Source organism: Calliopsis andreniformis, chromosome 5 (assembly GCF_051401765.1).
Source record: "Calliopsis andreniformis isolate RMS-2024a chromosome 5, iyCalAndr_principal, whole genome shotgun sequence".
Lineage (NCBI taxonomy): Eukaryota > Metazoa > Arthropoda > Insecta > Hymenoptera > Andrenidae > Calliopsis > Calliopsis andreniformis.
The window spans coordinates 6,031,076-6,047,823 of record NC_135066.1 but is presented as its reverse complement, the minus strand read 5'-3'; the positions used below and the strand labels follow the sequence as shown (position 1 = coordinate 6,047,823).

The 16,748-nt window shown below is 31.7% G+C and overlaps 4 protein-coding genes and 1 long non-coding RNA gene across 8 annotated transcripts; 3 read left to right on the top strand and 2 right to left on the bottom strand.

Annotated features, from left to right (window-relative positions):
• Positions 1-115: 115 nt before the first annotated feature.
• Positions 116-1,935, top strand: Rpt5 (26S proteasome regulatory subunit Rpt5). Its single transcript, XM_076377509.1, has 3 exons — positions 116-293; positions 489-1,622; positions 1,717-1,935. Exons 1-3 carry the CDS (start codon positions 252-254, stop codon positions 1,825-1,827), a joined length of 1,287 nt encoding a protein of 428 aa, XP_076233624.1. The 5' UTR covers positions 116-251; the 3' UTR covers positions 1,828-1,935.
• Positions 1,936-1,989: 54 nt separating this feature from the next.
• Positions 1,990-3,458, bottom strand: Tsu (40S ribosomal protein S12 homolog tsunagi). Its single transcript, XM_076377522.1, has 6 exons — positions 3,321-3,458; positions 3,108-3,169; positions 2,875-3,015; positions 2,580-2,726; positions 2,243-2,504; positions 1,990-2,167 (listed from the first exon to the last, which is right to left on the bottom strand). The coding sequence occupies exons 3-6, from the start codon at positions 2,933-2,935 to the stop codon at positions 2,137-2,139; spliced, it is 501 nt and encodes a 166-aa protein (XP_076233637.1). The 5' UTR covers positions 2,936-3,015; positions 3,108-3,169; positions 3,321-3,458; the 3' UTR covers positions 1,990-2,136.
• Positions 3,459-3,571: 113 nt separating this feature from the next.
• Vha44 (V-type proton ATPase subunit Vha44) lies at positions 3,572-14,489 on the top strand. 4 transcript variants are annotated; one of them, XM_076377517.1, is made up of 9 exons: positions 3,572-3,731; positions 5,095-5,415; positions 7,460-8,050; positions 11,370-11,556; positions 11,664-11,762; positions 11,844-12,052; positions 12,119-12,263; positions 12,332-12,476; positions 12,581-14,489. In XM_076377517.1, the coding sequence occupies exons 2-9, from the start codon at positions 5,130-5,132 to the stop codon at positions 12,674-12,676; spliced, it is 1,758 nt and encodes a 585-aa protein (XP_076233632.1). In that variant the 5' UTR covers positions 3,572-3,731; positions 5,095-5,129; the 3' UTR covers positions 12,677-14,489. The 4 variants fall into 4 exon arrangements, 3 of the variants coding, with proteins under 3 accessions (XP_076233632.1, XP_076233630.1, XP_076233631.1); XR_013001841.1 differs by lacking the exon at positions 7,460-8,050 and having other exon boundaries at positions 3,575-3,731; positions 12,581-12,766; positions 12,871-14,489; XM_076377515.1 differs by lacking the exon at positions 7,460-8,050 and having other exon boundaries at positions 3,575-3,731.
• On the bottom strand, positions 14,489-16,272 carry LOC143178719 (S-methyl-5'-thioadenosine phosphorylase). The gene is made up of 6 exons (XM_076377521.1): positions 16,140-16,272; positions 15,712-15,872; positions 15,321-15,541; positions 15,048-15,250; positions 14,751-14,960; positions 14,489-14,660 (listed from the first exon to the last, which is right to left on the bottom strand). The coding sequence occupies exons 1-6, from the start codon at positions 16,158-16,160 to the stop codon at positions 14,628-14,630; spliced, it is 849 nt and encodes a 282-aa protein (XP_076233636.1). The 5' UTR covers positions 16,161-16,272; the 3' UTR covers positions 14,489-14,627.
• Positions 16,062-16,734, top strand: LOC143178723 (uncharacterized). Its single transcript, XR_013001842.1, has 2 exons — positions 16,062-16,363; positions 16,468-16,734. It is a non-coding gene; the product is annotated as an uncharacterized LOC143178723 (long non-coding RNA).
• Positions 16,735-16,748: the final 14 nt, after the last annotated feature.

The following is a 16,748-nucleotide window of genomic DNA, read 5'->3' as shown; positions in this document are numbered from 1 at the left end:
TATCTACAACGGGGATAGGACCAGATAGGACCTCTGTATTTCCACCTCTGGTCGATAGAGGTAGTACTTTCGAGAGTTTCCAGTTAAATTGGACACCTTGTATATGGTCTAAGACCGAACGTAACTGAACGAATTCAATAATCTCAATTTTTGTAGTTAATGCTCTTACTAAGCAGAATTTCAAAATACTACAAACAATTGAGATATTTAAATAATTTTTTAACTCTAAGATAACTAATTGAATTGTACAAATGGCTACTCTCGAGGATAAATCTATTTGGGAAGATGGAGAGGTATGAAATATAATACTGTTTCATTATGTGTAGGTTAGGGAAGAATGACAAACATAAACGAATGAGAGCATAATTTGATATATACATTTTACAATTAATAACTTTCAAAATTAGACATGTAATGTGAAGTCATTTCACATACCACTACTTTTCATCTAAATTCTGAAGTAAAAACACTGTAATATTTATTCACAGGATAGTCTAGGTGAAGAAATTTTGAGATTGTCCACTGATGAAATTATATCGCGTACACGTTTACTTGATAATCAAATAAAAATCATGAAAAGTGACGTAATGCGTATTTCCCATGAACTTCAGGCACATAATGATAAAATCAAGGAGAATACAGAAAAAATTAAAGTTAATAAAACATTGCCGTATTTGGTGTCCAATGTCATAGAACTATTAGATGTTGATCCGCAAGATATGGGAGAGGAAGATGGTGCAGTTGTTGACCTAGATGCTCAAAGAAAAGGCAAATGTGCAGTTATCAAAACCTCTACTCGTCAAACATATTTTCTACCTGTGATTGGTTTAGTTGATGCAGAAGCACTGAAGCCAGGTGATCTGGTAGGTGTCAATAAGGACAGCTATCTTGTTTTAGAAACATTGCCTGCTGAATATGATGCAAGAGTAAAAGCTATGGAAGTAGATGAAAGACCCACAGAACAATATTCAGATATTGGTGGCTTAGACAAACAGATTCAAGAGTTAATAGAAGCTGTTGTCTTACCTATGACACATAAAGAAAAGTTTGAGAATCTTGGTATTCAGCCTCCTAAAGGTGTATTATTATATGGACCACCAGGAACTGGAAAAACCTTATTAGCCAGAGCCTGTGCTGCACAAACAAAGTCTACTTTCTTGAAACTAGCAGGTCCACAGCTTGTTCAAATGTTTATTGGAGATGGAGCAAAGTTGGTGAGAGATGCATTCTCACTTGCAAAGGAGAAAGCACCAGCAATTATATTTATAGATGAATTGGATGCAATTGGTACAAAAAGATTTGATTCTGAGAAGGCTGGTGACAGAGAAGTACAGCGTACTATGTTGGAGTTGTTGAATCAACTGGATGGGTTTAGTTCAACTGCAGATATTAAAGTAATAGCAGCTACAAATAGAGTGGATATTTTAGATCCAGCTTTGTTGAGATCTGGTCGTTTGGATAGAAAAATAGAGTTTCCACATCCAAATGAAGAAGCTAGAGCACGTATAATGCAAATTCATTCGCGAAAAATGAACATGTCACCGGACGTTAATTTCGAGGAATTGTCGAGATCGACTGACGATTTTAATGGTGCTCAATGTAAAGCTGTTTGCGTGGAAGCGGTATGTATTAGAATATGACCATATTGAAAAATCATAATTTAATCGAAATTATAATTACAAAAATAAATTAATTGATTTCCTTTGTTTCTAATAGGGTATGATAGCGTTAAGACGTAACGCAACTGCAGTTACTCATGAAGACTTAATGGAAGCTATTAATGAAGTTCAAGCAAAAAAGAAAGCTAATCTTAATTATTATGCTTAATATGCTATATATGATTTATTTTATAAAATAACTTCTGTTATAAATAAGAATGAAACTGCGTATATAATTATAAGTAAAATTATTTGTAAAATAAATATTTGAAACATTTTTTTAAATTTAATTACCAACACAAATGGTGACTTAAAATGGTTAATCAGAGTAGTAAAATATAGTCAATCAACTTTTTCTCTAAATTATGTTATTTCCAATACATTGATTTTTGCAATGTCTATAAAGTACAGAATAATTTTTATTTAAAGTAGTCATATACATAGAAATAAAAATTTTCCTTAATAATAATCCTTTCTTTTATCTCCTCCTGTGACTCCTTTTCTTTATTCTGTAAAAGTAAAAATTGTGTCAGTAATTTACAAAAATGAACACTGATTGTTTTTATAAACAAAATATATCTTACTTCTTTGGTCCCTTTACAAAACACCAATCAACGGAAATGGGTTGCCCTAATATTGCTGTTCCATTTAATGCATCTTTTGCTGCTTGCGCCTCCTTAAACGTTTCATACTCTACCAAAGCATAACCTTTTAAGAATCCTGTTCTTCTGTCCAAATTCAAGTGTAAATTTTTAATTTGTCCAAATTCAGAAAACTTCTCTTGAATGTCATCTTCTTGTGCTTCTTCATGGACTGAATTTATGAACAGAATCCAACCTTCTACAGCTGCAAATAATATCAGCTTTTAAAATTATTCTACTCTAGAAGTAAAATTTATGGTAAAGTATTAATTTTCCTTACATCTTTGTGGTCCTGGTTCATCATCATCTTCTTCAACAATGTTCATTGACTCATAGTGTCCAATATCATCACGAGTGGACGCTAATTCTGCTCCATGTCCTCTACCTTTTCTTCTCTTAGCCTTCTCTTTCAATCTAGCAATTCCCTCTAAAGAATATATAACAAAACATTTGTTTGAGTTATACATAAAACACATTAAAATATGTTACGAATATGTTAAAAGATATGTGTAGAAAGAGAAGTTAGGCGGGCAAATGGTTGTGTATATAAAATTATAGTAGAAGCATAAACTTACGATCTCCTTCGTCATCGACTTCAAATTCTTCAGCGTTATCAATATCCAACACATCTGCCATAATTAATTTCTGATATGTCTTCTTTTAATCGTAACCAAAACCGGAATTTCACAAAGCCGTGTTGCACCGTATTCACAATACTATTTGGACATTGAATTGTATTGGATTAATTGAATACAAACTACTACACATTTCAGTCATTAGTTACATGTTATGCAGGGAAACAACTTGCTTTATATGATGCAATCTATTCTGTCGATAAAACAGATGCCAATGTTGCACGACACGCAGAGTCTGCAGAGTCCAGGGTAAAACAACTTTCATATTAATGTAGCATAAATAAGGTGTATATAAAATAAATCTATCATTTAACGAGGAGAACCGAGTCAAACTGATTTATTGTAAGCTACAGGGCATAGTAAAAAACAAAGAAGAGGATTCTCACTTTCTAAAGTCTTGTTCATAGTAGCATCGACACACGGGTCTTTCACTCATATGAAGTCAGCTCACACTAGTAACCAATTTCAATAGAACATAGGTCAAAAAATTGCTCTTTAATTGCCCATAATTGCTCACCAATTACTTTTATACCGTCCGTGAATCGAAACCAAAAATCACGAAAAATTGGCAACAGTGGCGATCGTTGCAGACGAGCCTGGTGTCAGCTAACGATGCTCCTTTTCAGTTGTGTTTAGTTGCCGGGCGGGTCGTGGGGCAGCAGCACACAATTGTCATCACGTGAGGTCACAATGGTCTCTGATGCTTTCGGCGACGAGTGATTAAAGGAGCGAATGTTTTGAATTTCACGGGAAATTCAAGCATCTGCCATAATCTGCCGTGCAGCACGAATAATTTGGTAAGTCGAAAGAACTTAATGCTCGTTACGAGATCAGCGAGCGACCAATTCTTTATTAAACGAAGCGCTACAGAGTATATCGTTAATCAATGTTTCGCGATTGAAGACGACGTCGATAATTGCTGTCAAAATGTTCGTGCTCGACGATCAGACCGACAGTTCGTCACATTGAGCAGGCTTAGAGTTATCTGCATAATCAGGGATTCGACATATGACGCGTGTTAAAGGAACGATACGATCCCATCGTATTATCGATTTTGTCAGTGGTTTATTAGCGGGCGCCATTAAGCCGTTTCGACAACAAGTCCGATTTCGCGGCAACGTCTTCACGTCTGCCAACGTCAATTCAAGGCCGTCCCTTTTTGTGTGCAATTTCGCGCACAGTTGTCACTTCCCTATATTGATCACTGTGTGAACGAGTACCAGCGCGCCATTCTTGCATTTGGTATATGTCACGTGGAAAGCGCGCCTAATTACATAATATGTCGAGGAAATACGCCTTGCCACACCCCCTTCGTTTATTCCATGTTCTACGAGTGCATTAATCTTCGGAGATTTCCTTTTAACACCAAGTCCTGCGATATTGATTAATTTTATGTATAGCTGGACAACGAATCGATGAATAATGCTCTTACGATTCCTAACATCATATGTTTGATTGATGGATCGACGTCACTCGAAAGTGAAGCAGGTGGTTGTTGATGAACTACTTTTTTCTTTTCGAGATTATGCTTTAGTTAGGATTCTCTTCTTTTTTCGTGCTAGGGTCTATGAATATTCGAATGCTTAGCTACTTAATTAGATTCGATTAACTGAGTATCTGGATAGTTGGTTGATTTGGATTTGGATTTAAGGATATTTGTGCAATAGGGATCTTAGGGATCTCAAACATTCAAAATATACGATCTTGGACTAGAAATTTGAGTCTAGTTGCGAATACACGAATAATCGGATCGAAGTCCAGGTACTCGAGTACTCGAGTACTTGGATCCAAGTCCGATGCTCGAGTACTTGAACTCGGATTTTGAATCAAAGTTTGAGTTTTTGGAGTACTTGGATATCTGGATAATAAAAAGCTCTAGTTTTAACATTGAATAATTCCATTCTATAAAAAATAAATGACCTATAATAGAGTCTTAGTGGATTGAGATTGTCAGTGTTATTTGATTGGAGTCATATGAAACAGAGTATAGTAATTTATAAAAATGTCAGTGTAGTTAAAAAATGTAATTTTAAAGAAAGGTCCCATTAACAATTTTTATTTTTTTTGTTTTCATTCTACTTTATCAAATGGAATTATTAGTGTCTTTAGTTATGCTAATTGTTTTCTATACAATTTGTACAATATAGTTTAATGTTTCAGATATAGTAGGATATCACTTTGAAAAATTATTCAAAATGACGGAGTATTGGTTAATATCTGCACCAGGGGATAAAACCTGTCAACAAACATGGGAAACTATGAATAATTTGACTTCAAAGCAACATTCTCTGTCAGTCAATTATAAGTTTCACATCCCTGACCTAAAAGTTGGAACATTGGACCAACTGGTTGGTCTGTCGGATGATCTTGGAAAGCTTGATGCTTATGTGGAGCAAGTGACACGCAAGGTTGCAACATATTTAGGAGAAGTTCTGGAAGATCAAAGGGATAAGCTTCATGAAAATCTTCTGGCAAACAATAGTGAGTACAATAATGTGCTTGTATCTTTAGAAATTGCTCTTTAATTTGTATTTGTATCTCTCCTCTCATAAAAGAGGATAGATTGTTAAATATCCAGGGGTCCAAAATTATTTAGTAAATTTTTTTATGTGCATTACATTTTATGAAATTGAATTATTTGACTATAAGTTTGATGGATTGATAGCAGCTAGAAATATTGATTTTTTTGGACCCTTGCAAACAGGTATCGATCGATTTTTTGTGTATGATGTTAAGACAAAGTAATATCAGTTGACAAAAACATCAATGGATATACTATACACAACACAAAACATGCACACTACCTAGAATTTTTCTTTAATAATGATCTTAAACATGTATCAGTTGATTTATTAAGATTTTTAATTTATTCATTGAAAATAATGATAGCACGACTTTTAGAGTCCTTATATTCCTTTATACCCTACATTAATAGATCGATAGAAGGAGAAACAAAATTTTGTCTGTGTATATTAATTGTCACATTATGACAATACTATTTTTTATTAATATGTCCCATTGGACATTTGTTTTTTCCTCTTTCTTTTTTATTTTTGAAGGATAATATACAGGCAAAATACTTGTTGCTATAGCACATAGTGATTAACATTCTTAAGTATGATGTGTCCCATGAATCTAATATTTAAAATACTGTATAGATATACAATGTATTGTAGAGGTTGATTTTATTATGAGTCTGGAAACATATGTGAATGATATTTAAAACTGAAAATAATGCCAAATATTTTATAAAAATAAACTTTTTAAAATACTAACATGAAACAAGATAAACTTTAAGAAAGAAATGTTTAATATGATTCCTATAAATCTTTTATGATATCTTTTTAAAGTATGTGAAATCAATATATTTTGTTTTTTATGTTACTTGAACAAAGTAAATCTTATTGAAAATATGAAATTATAATGGTACACATCATATACTGGCATATAATTTATATATCTGTAGAATGCTTATTATTATAATTGGGTTAGAAGTCATATCATTTATTACTTACTACAAATAATTTTTCATATTTGTGGTGTTGCTTGGCTTGCTTTGTTTAATTTGGACCACATTAACCCTGTTTCCCTACCTTACTTATTATTTTATTAACAAATGCTCATACATGTGCACCATCAAAGATGTTATATAAAGCTACAACAAAATTTTTAAAACACAAATATGCAGTATTGTGTACTGAGATAGAAGAAAAATTCTAATGAACCATATATAGAAATTTGGAAATATGGACCACACAAGTTATTAATACATTATAAAGGACGCAAGGAGTTGCTTGGGTTACTGTGGTCACCAAGCTCCAATTAGTTATTACAAGGATTCTTTCCTTTTTTCTATTTACTTCTTTTATTTATTATTTCCCCTTTGGCATTATTAATCATTTGCAACTTCAGTTTAAATCACTGCATATCATTTGCTCATCAAATCTTTGGTCCTTTTCTTCATTTTACTTATGTATTGTTTCTTTTCTTTCTTTTATTGTTATATTTTCTTTCGTTTTTTTATTGCTTTTATCATATCGGAGTATTTAACGAAATTCGTATAATTCGTATAAGAAGAAAAGATAAACATACACTGGTAGCATACTTTTACTGATAATTTAATAACGTAATCATGAGGTGCATAATTCTTATAAATATAGTTATTCAAACATACATCCAATTTATCTTTCCCTAGAAAAGAAAACATTTTGAAGTATTAGTATCCTTCTATCAAATGCAATTGCAATATTAGAATCAATAAGAGTTATTCTGATTGGGTGATCAAGTGGAAAATTGAATTACTATTGTTTCCCACAAAGTAAAATTCGGTATTGCGTTCTTCCAATTAAACGGAATACATATAGAGAATTCAGTGCGCTAAATACTCCGTGAGTTTTTTTTTGTTTGAGTCATTTTGATTGAGTTTCGACAGCATTGTCGTTAGGCATTTGCGTAGGACGCAATAATAGTTGAACGAGACGTAAGAAAAATCGCGCGGAGATTGGGACTGGGCTGTAATGGATAGGTCAAACGTCAATGGATGGGGAGAGCTCGAGCCCCGAAGGGGGTCCGGACACCCCGCCAAACACCCCCGTCACCCCATCACACAAGACTTCAAAGGAGCACCACAAGCAGTGGAGGGAATCGGAGAAATGTGAACCAGAACCGGCCGCCTGTTTAGGTCAGCATCATCACCAGCGTCATCATCACCATCATCATCATCACGAGCATCATCATACCCATAAACATCATCACAATCATCCCTCTGATATCGAAAAGAAATCACAAAGCCCTCAAGGCACCTGTGATGTCCGATCATCAAACGATCCCTTATCAGCATATTCATGCTACCACGCGCATTGGTGCGCCGCTTCTACCTCTTCCACACCAATTCCTAGTCCTACCCCCACGAGTCCGAGCCTCTCCCTTTCATCAAACTGTAGCAGTGAAGGAGAGACCAGATGGCAGTCGGCGACGCGTCATCGGACTACCGAGAAAGCAGATCGATGTACCTCCAATCGCAAAACGCTCAGCAATGACGACGACGAAGACGATGCGGACCAAAACAGCGACCAAGACCAAGACCAAGACCATAGCGGCAATTTGCCCAATCCAGGTACCCGTCCTACCACCGCCAGGTCAACCCCGTCGTACCTTTTTTCCCCCCAAACATATAGCTGCGAGACTTGTTCAAACCTATTTTTCCTGTGCACCTCGTGATTCGCCCGTTTAGCGACCGATTCTTGTCTTATCTCCTTTGGAGGTAGATATAGGAGAGAAAGAAAGTGAGAGAGGTTGTCATTTCATAGTGTTCGAGTTGTTCGAACAATGATAATTCGCATGCAGCTTTCGCTTAAGGGGGAAAGAGATTAACAGATGACAAATCTACTTGTGAGATACACATTGCTCTTGTTTCAATTATCCCCCTGTCACTGATATAAGAAAAATGTCATTATGATCCTAGTGCGCATTTCCTTCTGTGTCAATTTTGCACAGCTGCACTACTCATATGCAATGTTTGAATGCTGAAATATTTTCTGCCGAATCTTGCCTCTAATGTAATAGATTATTTAAAGTCTTTTTTAAATGTTCATGTGCTGTGTCAAATAAGGAAGCATTGCTTATTACATATTATTTTTCGTTTTTATCACTGTAATTAAATTTTCTACACTTTATTGTAATTGAATTTGCATTGTTTAAGAGACACAACTTTTCTCATGTCTATGATCAAATATACATGGTATATTTGTATATATACATCTATGTATATACTTCAGTTGTGCATCAAAAGAGAAAAGGATACTTTTAGAAAATCATGACAATCTCTCTCCAGTGTTGTGTATGACATACACAAAGTGAGACAGTACTAAAAGGAAAGATACTTGGCTTAGTTTATATAGCTTGCGATTCAAAGTAAAAGAAAAAGCCTAGTACATCAAATATTTTATGTTGTATCGCAATATTTTCTTCAGTGATGTTACAACAAATATTTAATTTCTTGTGCACGCAGGAATTAAGATATTGGAAGATAACAAAGACAGCTGCCCATGTTTCTAGCACATTTTTATTGCAGCAAATGTGCGTACATTCAAAAAGTTTATTTTTTCGGGAAATGCTCTAGTATATTTTAAGTTCTTAGCTAGTTCTTTTCACTCCTGCGTCCTAGATATCAATAAATATCTCACAAATTTTATACAAATTGCAAGGTACATTAAGAGTTTTTTCAAATCTTTTCTTTTCTTTCCAAAAATCCACTTGACTGTACAAAGTGTAACACTCAATTAATGCATTTGAAGATCGTTCAATCAATTGTTCCAGGTGCTGTGGACGAATGAATGAATACATAGTGTATTACCTTAATCATTGTCAACCTCCCCTTCTACATTTTAATAGTTTCTTATACCATACTTTGCCTTACTGTCCTATTTATAGACTTCTTTCCTTATATTATTTTTGAAAGATACATGTTTAAATGGATCTGTAGTATCAAAAATTACTAACAACAATTCTTCAAAATATTCAGAATTCGTTATAATAAGTTTTTAAAAAATAATGATTTCAAATATGTTACATTCAGTTCTTGAATAATTGAAGCAAAATTTGATTAAAAATACAGTATACCAAGAGTATGTGTAAATATAAAATGTCTATTGCTTTCACAAATAATTATTTAAAGTATGGTTTAAGAATAAATATGAGATGTGCTACATTTGAAAACAGCAACACAATCTTATATATTTTTATTCCTTTTTATATAATTTTTTAGCATTTTTTCCCCTACCTAGCTTTCACATTGCTTTTTAACCATTATGTACTTTCTATAATTTTCATAGAAGGACAATACTGCACAAACTATAATACATGTACAACATATGTATTATGGACGCTAGCACAGATTACAGAAGAGACACAATTTAAACAAATATTTTAAAACACTTATCGATCGGTACATGGATTTTATAAAATACTATTCCGCATGATCAGATAGATTTTGAAGACAGTATGGTGCTCAAATACCCTTCAACACTACAAGTTAATCATTTCACAAAATACATCCTACTGATCAACTTTAATAAAATACTTCATAAACAGTTAGCATGAAATGCTTAGGTATTTTGGCTTAGCTGCATATTCTGTGTCTATGTTACTGCTGTTTCATAGTATAATACATCATTTAAGTCATTGATATACACACAAAACCAATATTTTGATGATATTTGATACATGCAACGAACCCATACAAAATAGTATCAGTGTAGTATCATTCATTATGTTCATATACTCTAATTAATCAAGTGTATATGCGTATGCGTGCATGCGTGCGTGCGTGCTTGTTCATTCAAAATTATAATAAATCAGCGGCTCTATGATTAAACAAAATATAATAATACAACATTTGAAAATTCATATTATTAGTCCCAGAGTTATCATAAATTTTGTTTGAATGAATATTTCATTTTTTTACGAACGAATCAAATAAGATCAAAGTTGAAGTTTCTTTGAAATAATTCTTAATATTATATTTATATGCAGTTATATTAAGAATTGAATTAAAGGGACTAGCTGGAACATTATACATGTTTAATTCATTCAAACGTGATTTACAAAACATTTTTTGTCGCAATAAACATTTAAATAAATTAAGGATGTTAACTAAAGTCAATCTCTATACAAATTGGAATGACTTTAATATTAAGAAAGAACGCATTATCAATATAAAATGCTTCTATACATTAATGTTTGCATGCTATATTTCTGTTAATGTCTCGCTTATTTTTGTAATGCTAATAATCATAAGGAGCGTACTAGAATCAAAAAATAAGTTTAGTAGAAACAGTCTTTCTCTGTTATCTCATTGTTATCAATGCTCTCCTTATCACAGAGTTAATCTGGAAATTATTTTAATTTTAATTTAGCTAAGATTAGTTTAATTATTAGACATACGTTCACGTGCATAAACATATTGTACACACACGTGTTTAGAGAACACAAAACTGTGAACACTATCTGATAAAACCTTCTTTTTCAAGGAAATATTTCCTTTATTGCGATTTAAAGAGTTTAATGGAGCAACTAAAAATTTTGATAATTATATATTGAAAAAATATATCTATATATATATCTACATATTATGCTCACTATTTTGTGTAAATGTATGTAAATACATACAACTTATGTGTTTGTACAATATGCTATAATTCAACAGAGCTTTATCATTTTCAGCTTCTTCTAAATTTTCTGAAATCATAAAAGTTACATTCAATATTGCATTCGTGAGCACATTTAAGCACTTAGTATTACATGTAATTTGAACATTGCATGTTATTTATTAATTCCATACTTTCAAAATTTGTTGAGCTCTGTTTGAATATTCGTATAGAAAATGAAAACTGTTACTTCGTAAGACAATTACTTTAATATTTTAAATTTACTAGGTGATCTACCATCATATATAACACGATTCCAGTGGGATATGGCAAAATATCCTACTAAACAATCCCTGAGAAATATCGCTGACATTATTAGTAAACAAGTGGGTCAAATCGACGCGGACCTCAAAACTAAATCTACAACATATAACAATTTAAAAGGCAGTTTACAAAACCTTGAGAAGAAGCAGACGTAAGTCCAATGCTAAAATATTTCAGAATCAAGTAAAAGGATTTATTAGCAAAATTTAATTTCAAAATCTATTTGCATAATAATTAAATATAACTGTTATTGCACAGAGGAAGCCTGTTAACAAGAAACTTGGCAGACTTAGTGAGAAAAGAACATTTTATTTTGGATAGTGAATATCTAACTACATTACTTGTAATCGTGCCAAGGTATACTTGCTTTATTTTCCTATAATTTCTTTTTTAATGAGTTTATCAGTAATAACGAATTTTCATATGCAAATATTTTAGAGCAAGTTTTCACGAATGGTACAGCGTTTATGAAAAACTAACTGATATGATAGTACCACGTAGTACACAACTTATATCTCAAGATAACGAGTATGGATTATTTAATGTCACTTTGTTCAAGAAAGTGATTGAAGAATTTAAATTACATGCTCGTGAGAAAAAGTTCATTGTCCGTGATTTTACGTATAACGAAGAAGAATTAGCAGCAGGTAACTTTAGATTAAATGTCTATTTGTACTGTTACAAGTTATAAAATTAACTTAGGTCTATTGTAGGAAAAAACGAGATCACAAAATTAGTAACTGACAAAAAGAAACAATTTGGACCTCTTGTACGTTGGCTGAAAGTCAATTTTAGTGAATGTTTCTGTGCATGGATTCATGTGAAAGCTTTGCGTGTATTTGTGGAATCAGTTCTAAGGTAATAGCTTCTAGTAGTTGATGTAATATTTCCACAGAAGTACATTAATTACCGTGAAAATTTAATAGGTACGGCTTACCTGTAAATTTTCAAGCCATCCTCTTGCATCCACATAAAAAATGTGCAAGGCGATTACGTGATGTCCTCAATCAGCTTTATGCTCACTTAGATTCTTCTGCAACAGCCACTAGTGCTGCACAGGCAAATCAAGATGTAAGTTATATATAATTTTTTATTCGTTATTAATATTACTTAATGGAACGTTGTTGTACTCTACTTATGTTAACAAATTTTATTATGCCACTTTGTTCAAACAGAGTGTGGACATACCAGGATTAGGCTTTGGCCAAAATGATTACTTCCCTTATGTATATTACAAAATCAACGTCGATATGGTCGACAATAAGGTTTAATAATCAAAGATGAACTCATTTTCCCCTTCTATTATAAATATTTTTTCATTTACATAACATACTTCTATAACTCCAGGTACTTAACAACAGGTGCGTACAAAGTATATTCTTCATTCATATGAAATATGCTTTGCATTTTTGAAAGTTTGTTAGAATTTTAATTTTCAGTGTAACTGTAAGTATCGTTGATTCAGTTCCAGGAGTAGACCAAATATTTATCCAAAAAATGATATTTTTATAGTACATCAAAATGCCTGGAGAGATGTATGAACTATGATATTAGCTCAATATAAACTGTGCATAATAGATTGTGCTACCATTTGTATAAGTTATAGCAAATATATTTAGGTACATATTGCAATTTCTTTTTTGTTGAACAGATCAGAATTGATTAAATGACAGATGTTAGTACAGATTAAATCTATAGTACAATTATTGTATTCATTGAAAATTTACCACCTAAAAACAAAAAGTTGAAAAAACTGGTTATCCAAATACTCAAATTTAGTGTGTTTCTCATAATTAAACAGCACAACCTATTTTACATGGTATTCCAGCAAGAAAAAAAATAAGTATCGTGCCAGAATAAAAATTCTGCGTTGTATAACTGTATTATTTTATGTATTATCTATAAACTCAAAAATCTTGTGAATATTGTTGTAAAAGAAAAAAAAACGTATCTTGTTATAAAAACGTAAGAATCATAATACTGATTAAAATAATGCTTTTATCGCCTTCATTTAAAAATTCTTTATGTTATAACTGTTATGTGATAACTACTAGAAAAGGAAGTATTACACAAAATAACTATTAAAAAAGAATTATTTTATGAAATACTGTCAAAATGAATATTTTAATTATGCATATTGTTCATAAGACGTGTACCACTCAGAAGTACTCATTAGAAATGATTGAATTACAAAATATTAGTTGGACATCAAAGTATTATTAACGTTATGTTTCAATAGCATATAAATTAAATTTGGGTGTTATCAAATTTGAGGTATTAGATATTTATTTGAAGGCAGCACAAAAATGAATTGTTACTAGCGAAGAACCACTATAGTAAATATTAAATGATTGAACAGATTGTATTATAAATGCTTTGTGTATAGAATATGTATACTATGCAATATTACGTTAAGTATCATTTTACCGTTACTTTCTCTAAAAATGATACTTTTAATAGATGGGCATAAATTGAAACGTATGAACGGATACATTTAAAATTTTAACGTACAATGTAACGTAAAATTGTAACGTACATACGTTTTAAAAACAATATAGTTCCAAATATTTTAACTTGCGAAAAGATAATTTACTTAGCCTAATTTACGTAATGACGATCAATTACCATTGGTGTTTCAAAATACAACTATATTCCGAAATGTAAATTACAGTGTTGTTGGCACTGAATTGTTAACAAAGAAACAAAGTTTCGAAAGTAGATTTTCCTATGGCGTTATGTGATGAAAATATCTGGCGCGTTAAAAAGGAACGTTACATGTATTTTTCTGATAATTACGAGAAATGTATTATTTTATATATCCTAAATGAATTTAAATATTTCTAATTATACCATTCTAAAGTTCCCATTGTAAAAATAACGTTTCAGTTATAGCAATGACAATACTAGCCTTATGATAAATGTATGTTAAATTCATGAATAAATGAGTTCTCATAAGTCATCAAAGAACTACACTGTTACAGCTTGTAGATATATTAAATAGAAATTATCATTCAACTAACTTACTTTCATCAACTGTGTAGATAATTAGTATTAGATAATAAATAACAACTATTATTGTCGTTATTCCACGTTTATTAAAAATAACAAAATATTTTCCCTAAACCTTTAAAATAAGAAGTGTACAAATTAATTGATTTATGAAATTGATAAATTGGATATTGAAGTAAAATTGTTCTATTAATATCTGAAATTATATGAAATTTAAGATGACACATTGCTAGTTTGACACAATTCCTGAAATAAGAAAAAGACCAATAATTATTTCTTGTTATGCAAGATTCTCAGTTCATTCTTTCCTACTTTACAAATTAGAAAAATTAATACCTTTAAAGTATCAATTTCTTTATCCCAATTCTTTTCACCAATAACTTGAACTGCTTTTAGAAGTACATTTGTTATTTTAGAAACATTTTTCTTAAATGTTACTACTACATCAGCTGCATGAACTTTGTCCTCACATTCTTTCCAACAATCATAATCTGTTGCCATAGCTACAGCTGCATATAGAAGTCCAGCTTCTTTTGCCAGATATACCTAATTAAAATGTTTGAATTTAGAATACAGAATTCACTGAAAATGCTAGCTTACACTTCCACTCTAGATTTCAAGCAGAAACAGCACCTCTGGGCATATAGTCATATTAACTAAATCTCCACCCCAAAGACGCATTAAGTTACTTTCAGCTTTCGAGGAAAATCGAGGTCCTTCTATAGTCATTACTGTTCCACCATTTTTTATATCATATCCTAGTTCTTTCCCAGCTTCATACAATATTTTTGATGTATCTACATCAAAAGCTGGTTCCATTGGCATGTGACAAACACCTATGTAATTTCATATATTATATTTGACTATATAATTTTAATTTTATAATGTGTAAACAAAGCAATTCACCTGGATAATTAGATGAAGTACCATCATAAAATGTCACATTTCTATTAAATGTCCTATCTATAAAACTATCAGGTATAACTAGGTGTCCTTTGAAAATAGATTCTTGTAGAGATCCACATGCTGTTGATGCAAGTATATGAGTGCATCTAGCTATACGTAAAGCTTCAATGTTTGCACGATAATTTACTGCACTAGGGCTTAGTGTGTGACTAGGTCCATGTCTGTATTTAACCAGATAAATCTTTTTTTATTCATAGCTCAATGTAAGATAAAGAAATCATTGAACATTGCATATACTTTTTACTATGAACTTATTTTAAATATTTTACGTAATCCTCGAGTCTTGTTATCTTTATCTGTATCAATTACTATCAAAGACATAAAATATTACCTTGATAATAATACTACGTCGACACCATTAATACTTCCATGATGAAGATCGCCAGAAGGTAATCCGAAGTCATTTTTAGCTTCTTCTCGTTTAGTTACGGTATCACAATCAAGAATATGATTCTGAGGATTATCTAATCCAGAACCACCAATTATTCCTACCTATAAATCAACACAATTTAAAAAAATTCATACTCGTACAGTTACCATTCAAATTAAAAACTCAACGACCACCTGTTCGATAGGTGACGATGTCAATCAAATATACATATATATATAACAAATATATACGTTTATTCGATTGAAACTTATCACGTGCACATTTTATAAATCGAATAAAAAGCATAGAGTTGCATGTTTTACAGTGTATTGTTAAAATTGACTAAAAAATATGTTGAGCTTCAAGTTATACTGTAAAAATGATCCTACCTTAACTTTGTACTTAGTCATTTTAAGAAACACTTCAACGTTACTTATTCGCAATATATTATCCTGTATATTTTCGAGACACGCCTTATCAATAAATAGTTCGAGTTAATTCAACAGTGTTAGTTTGTAGAAATCAATGGAATTGGAATATGTTGGCCAAGCGCCATCTGGCATTCGACGATATTTGATGCAATTCAAATTTCAGCTGCGTGCGATGTTAAATTGTAAGATATATTATAGATAAAACTATTAATGATTCATTTATTTAAGTAAAATTGTTCATTTAGTGTTATGATCGATGAAGTATAAGATCTGCTATATTTTTCAGATGCTCAAAGGACTCGCGAACCCTTTTATCAATTTTGTGTCACACCCGATGTTATCGATTCAGTATAAGATAAAAGTTTATTGTATAAAAATTGAGATATTCCTATTTTTTCATGGAAATATCAACAAACATGTAGAATATGGTAGAAATAATGGGTCGAGCAAGGGTCATGTAAGGATCAAGCATGGGTCAAAGGACAAGCAAGGTCATGTTTGTTAAAAATTTCTGGAGTTCCTGAAGTAATAAAATTGTGACGGATCTATCCTATATTACGTCAATAA

Bases quoted from the DNA above. Each gene is read 5' to 3' on its own strand.
- Rpt5 (XM_076377509.1), top strand. From the start codon at position 252: ATGGCTACTCTCGAGGATAAATCTATTTGGGAAGATGGAGAG. The intron at 294-488 runs GTATGAAATATA...ATTTATTCACAG, and splicing joins CTATTTGGGAAGATGGAGAG to GATAGTCTAGGTGAAGAAAT. The intron at 1,623-1,716 runs GTATGTATTAGA...TGTTTCTAATAG, and splicing joins AAGCTGTTTGCGTGGAAGCG to GGTATGATAGCGTTAAGACG.
- Tsu (XM_076377522.1), bottom strand. From the start codon at position 2,935: ATGGCAGATGTGTTGGATATTGATAACGCTGAAGAATTTGAAGTCGAT. The intron at 2,505-2,579 runs GTAAGGAAAATT...TATTATTTGCAG, and splicing joins TGAACCAGGACCACAAAGAT to CTGTAGAAGGTTGGATTCTG. The intron at 2,168-2,242 runs GTAAGATATATT...TTACTTTTACAG, and splicing joins TTTGTAAAGGGACCAAAGAA to AATAAAGAAAAGGAGTCACA.
- Vha44 (XM_076377517.1), top strand. From the start codon at position 5,130: ATGACGGAGTATTGGTTAATATCTGCACCAGGGGATAAAACCTGTCAA. The intron at 11,557-11,663 runs GTAAGTCCAATG...GTTATTGCACAG, and splicing joins AACCTTGAGAAGAAGCAGAC to AGGAAGCCTGTTAACAAGAA. The intron at 11,763-11,843 runs GTATACTTGCTT...CAAATATTTTAG, and splicing joins TTACTTGTAATCGTGCCAAG to AGCAAGTTTTCACGAATGGT.
- LOC143178719 (XM_076377521.1), bottom strand. From the start codon at position 16,160: ATGACTAAGTACAAAGTTAAG. The intron at 14,961-15,047 runs GTGCTGTTTCTG...CATTTTAATTAG, and splicing joins ATATGACTATATGCCCAGAG to GTATATCTGGCAAAAGAAGC. The intron at 14,661-14,750 runs GTATTAATTTTT...TTCTTATTTCAG, and splicing joins AAGAAATTGATACTTTAAAG to GAATTGTGTCAAACTAGCAA.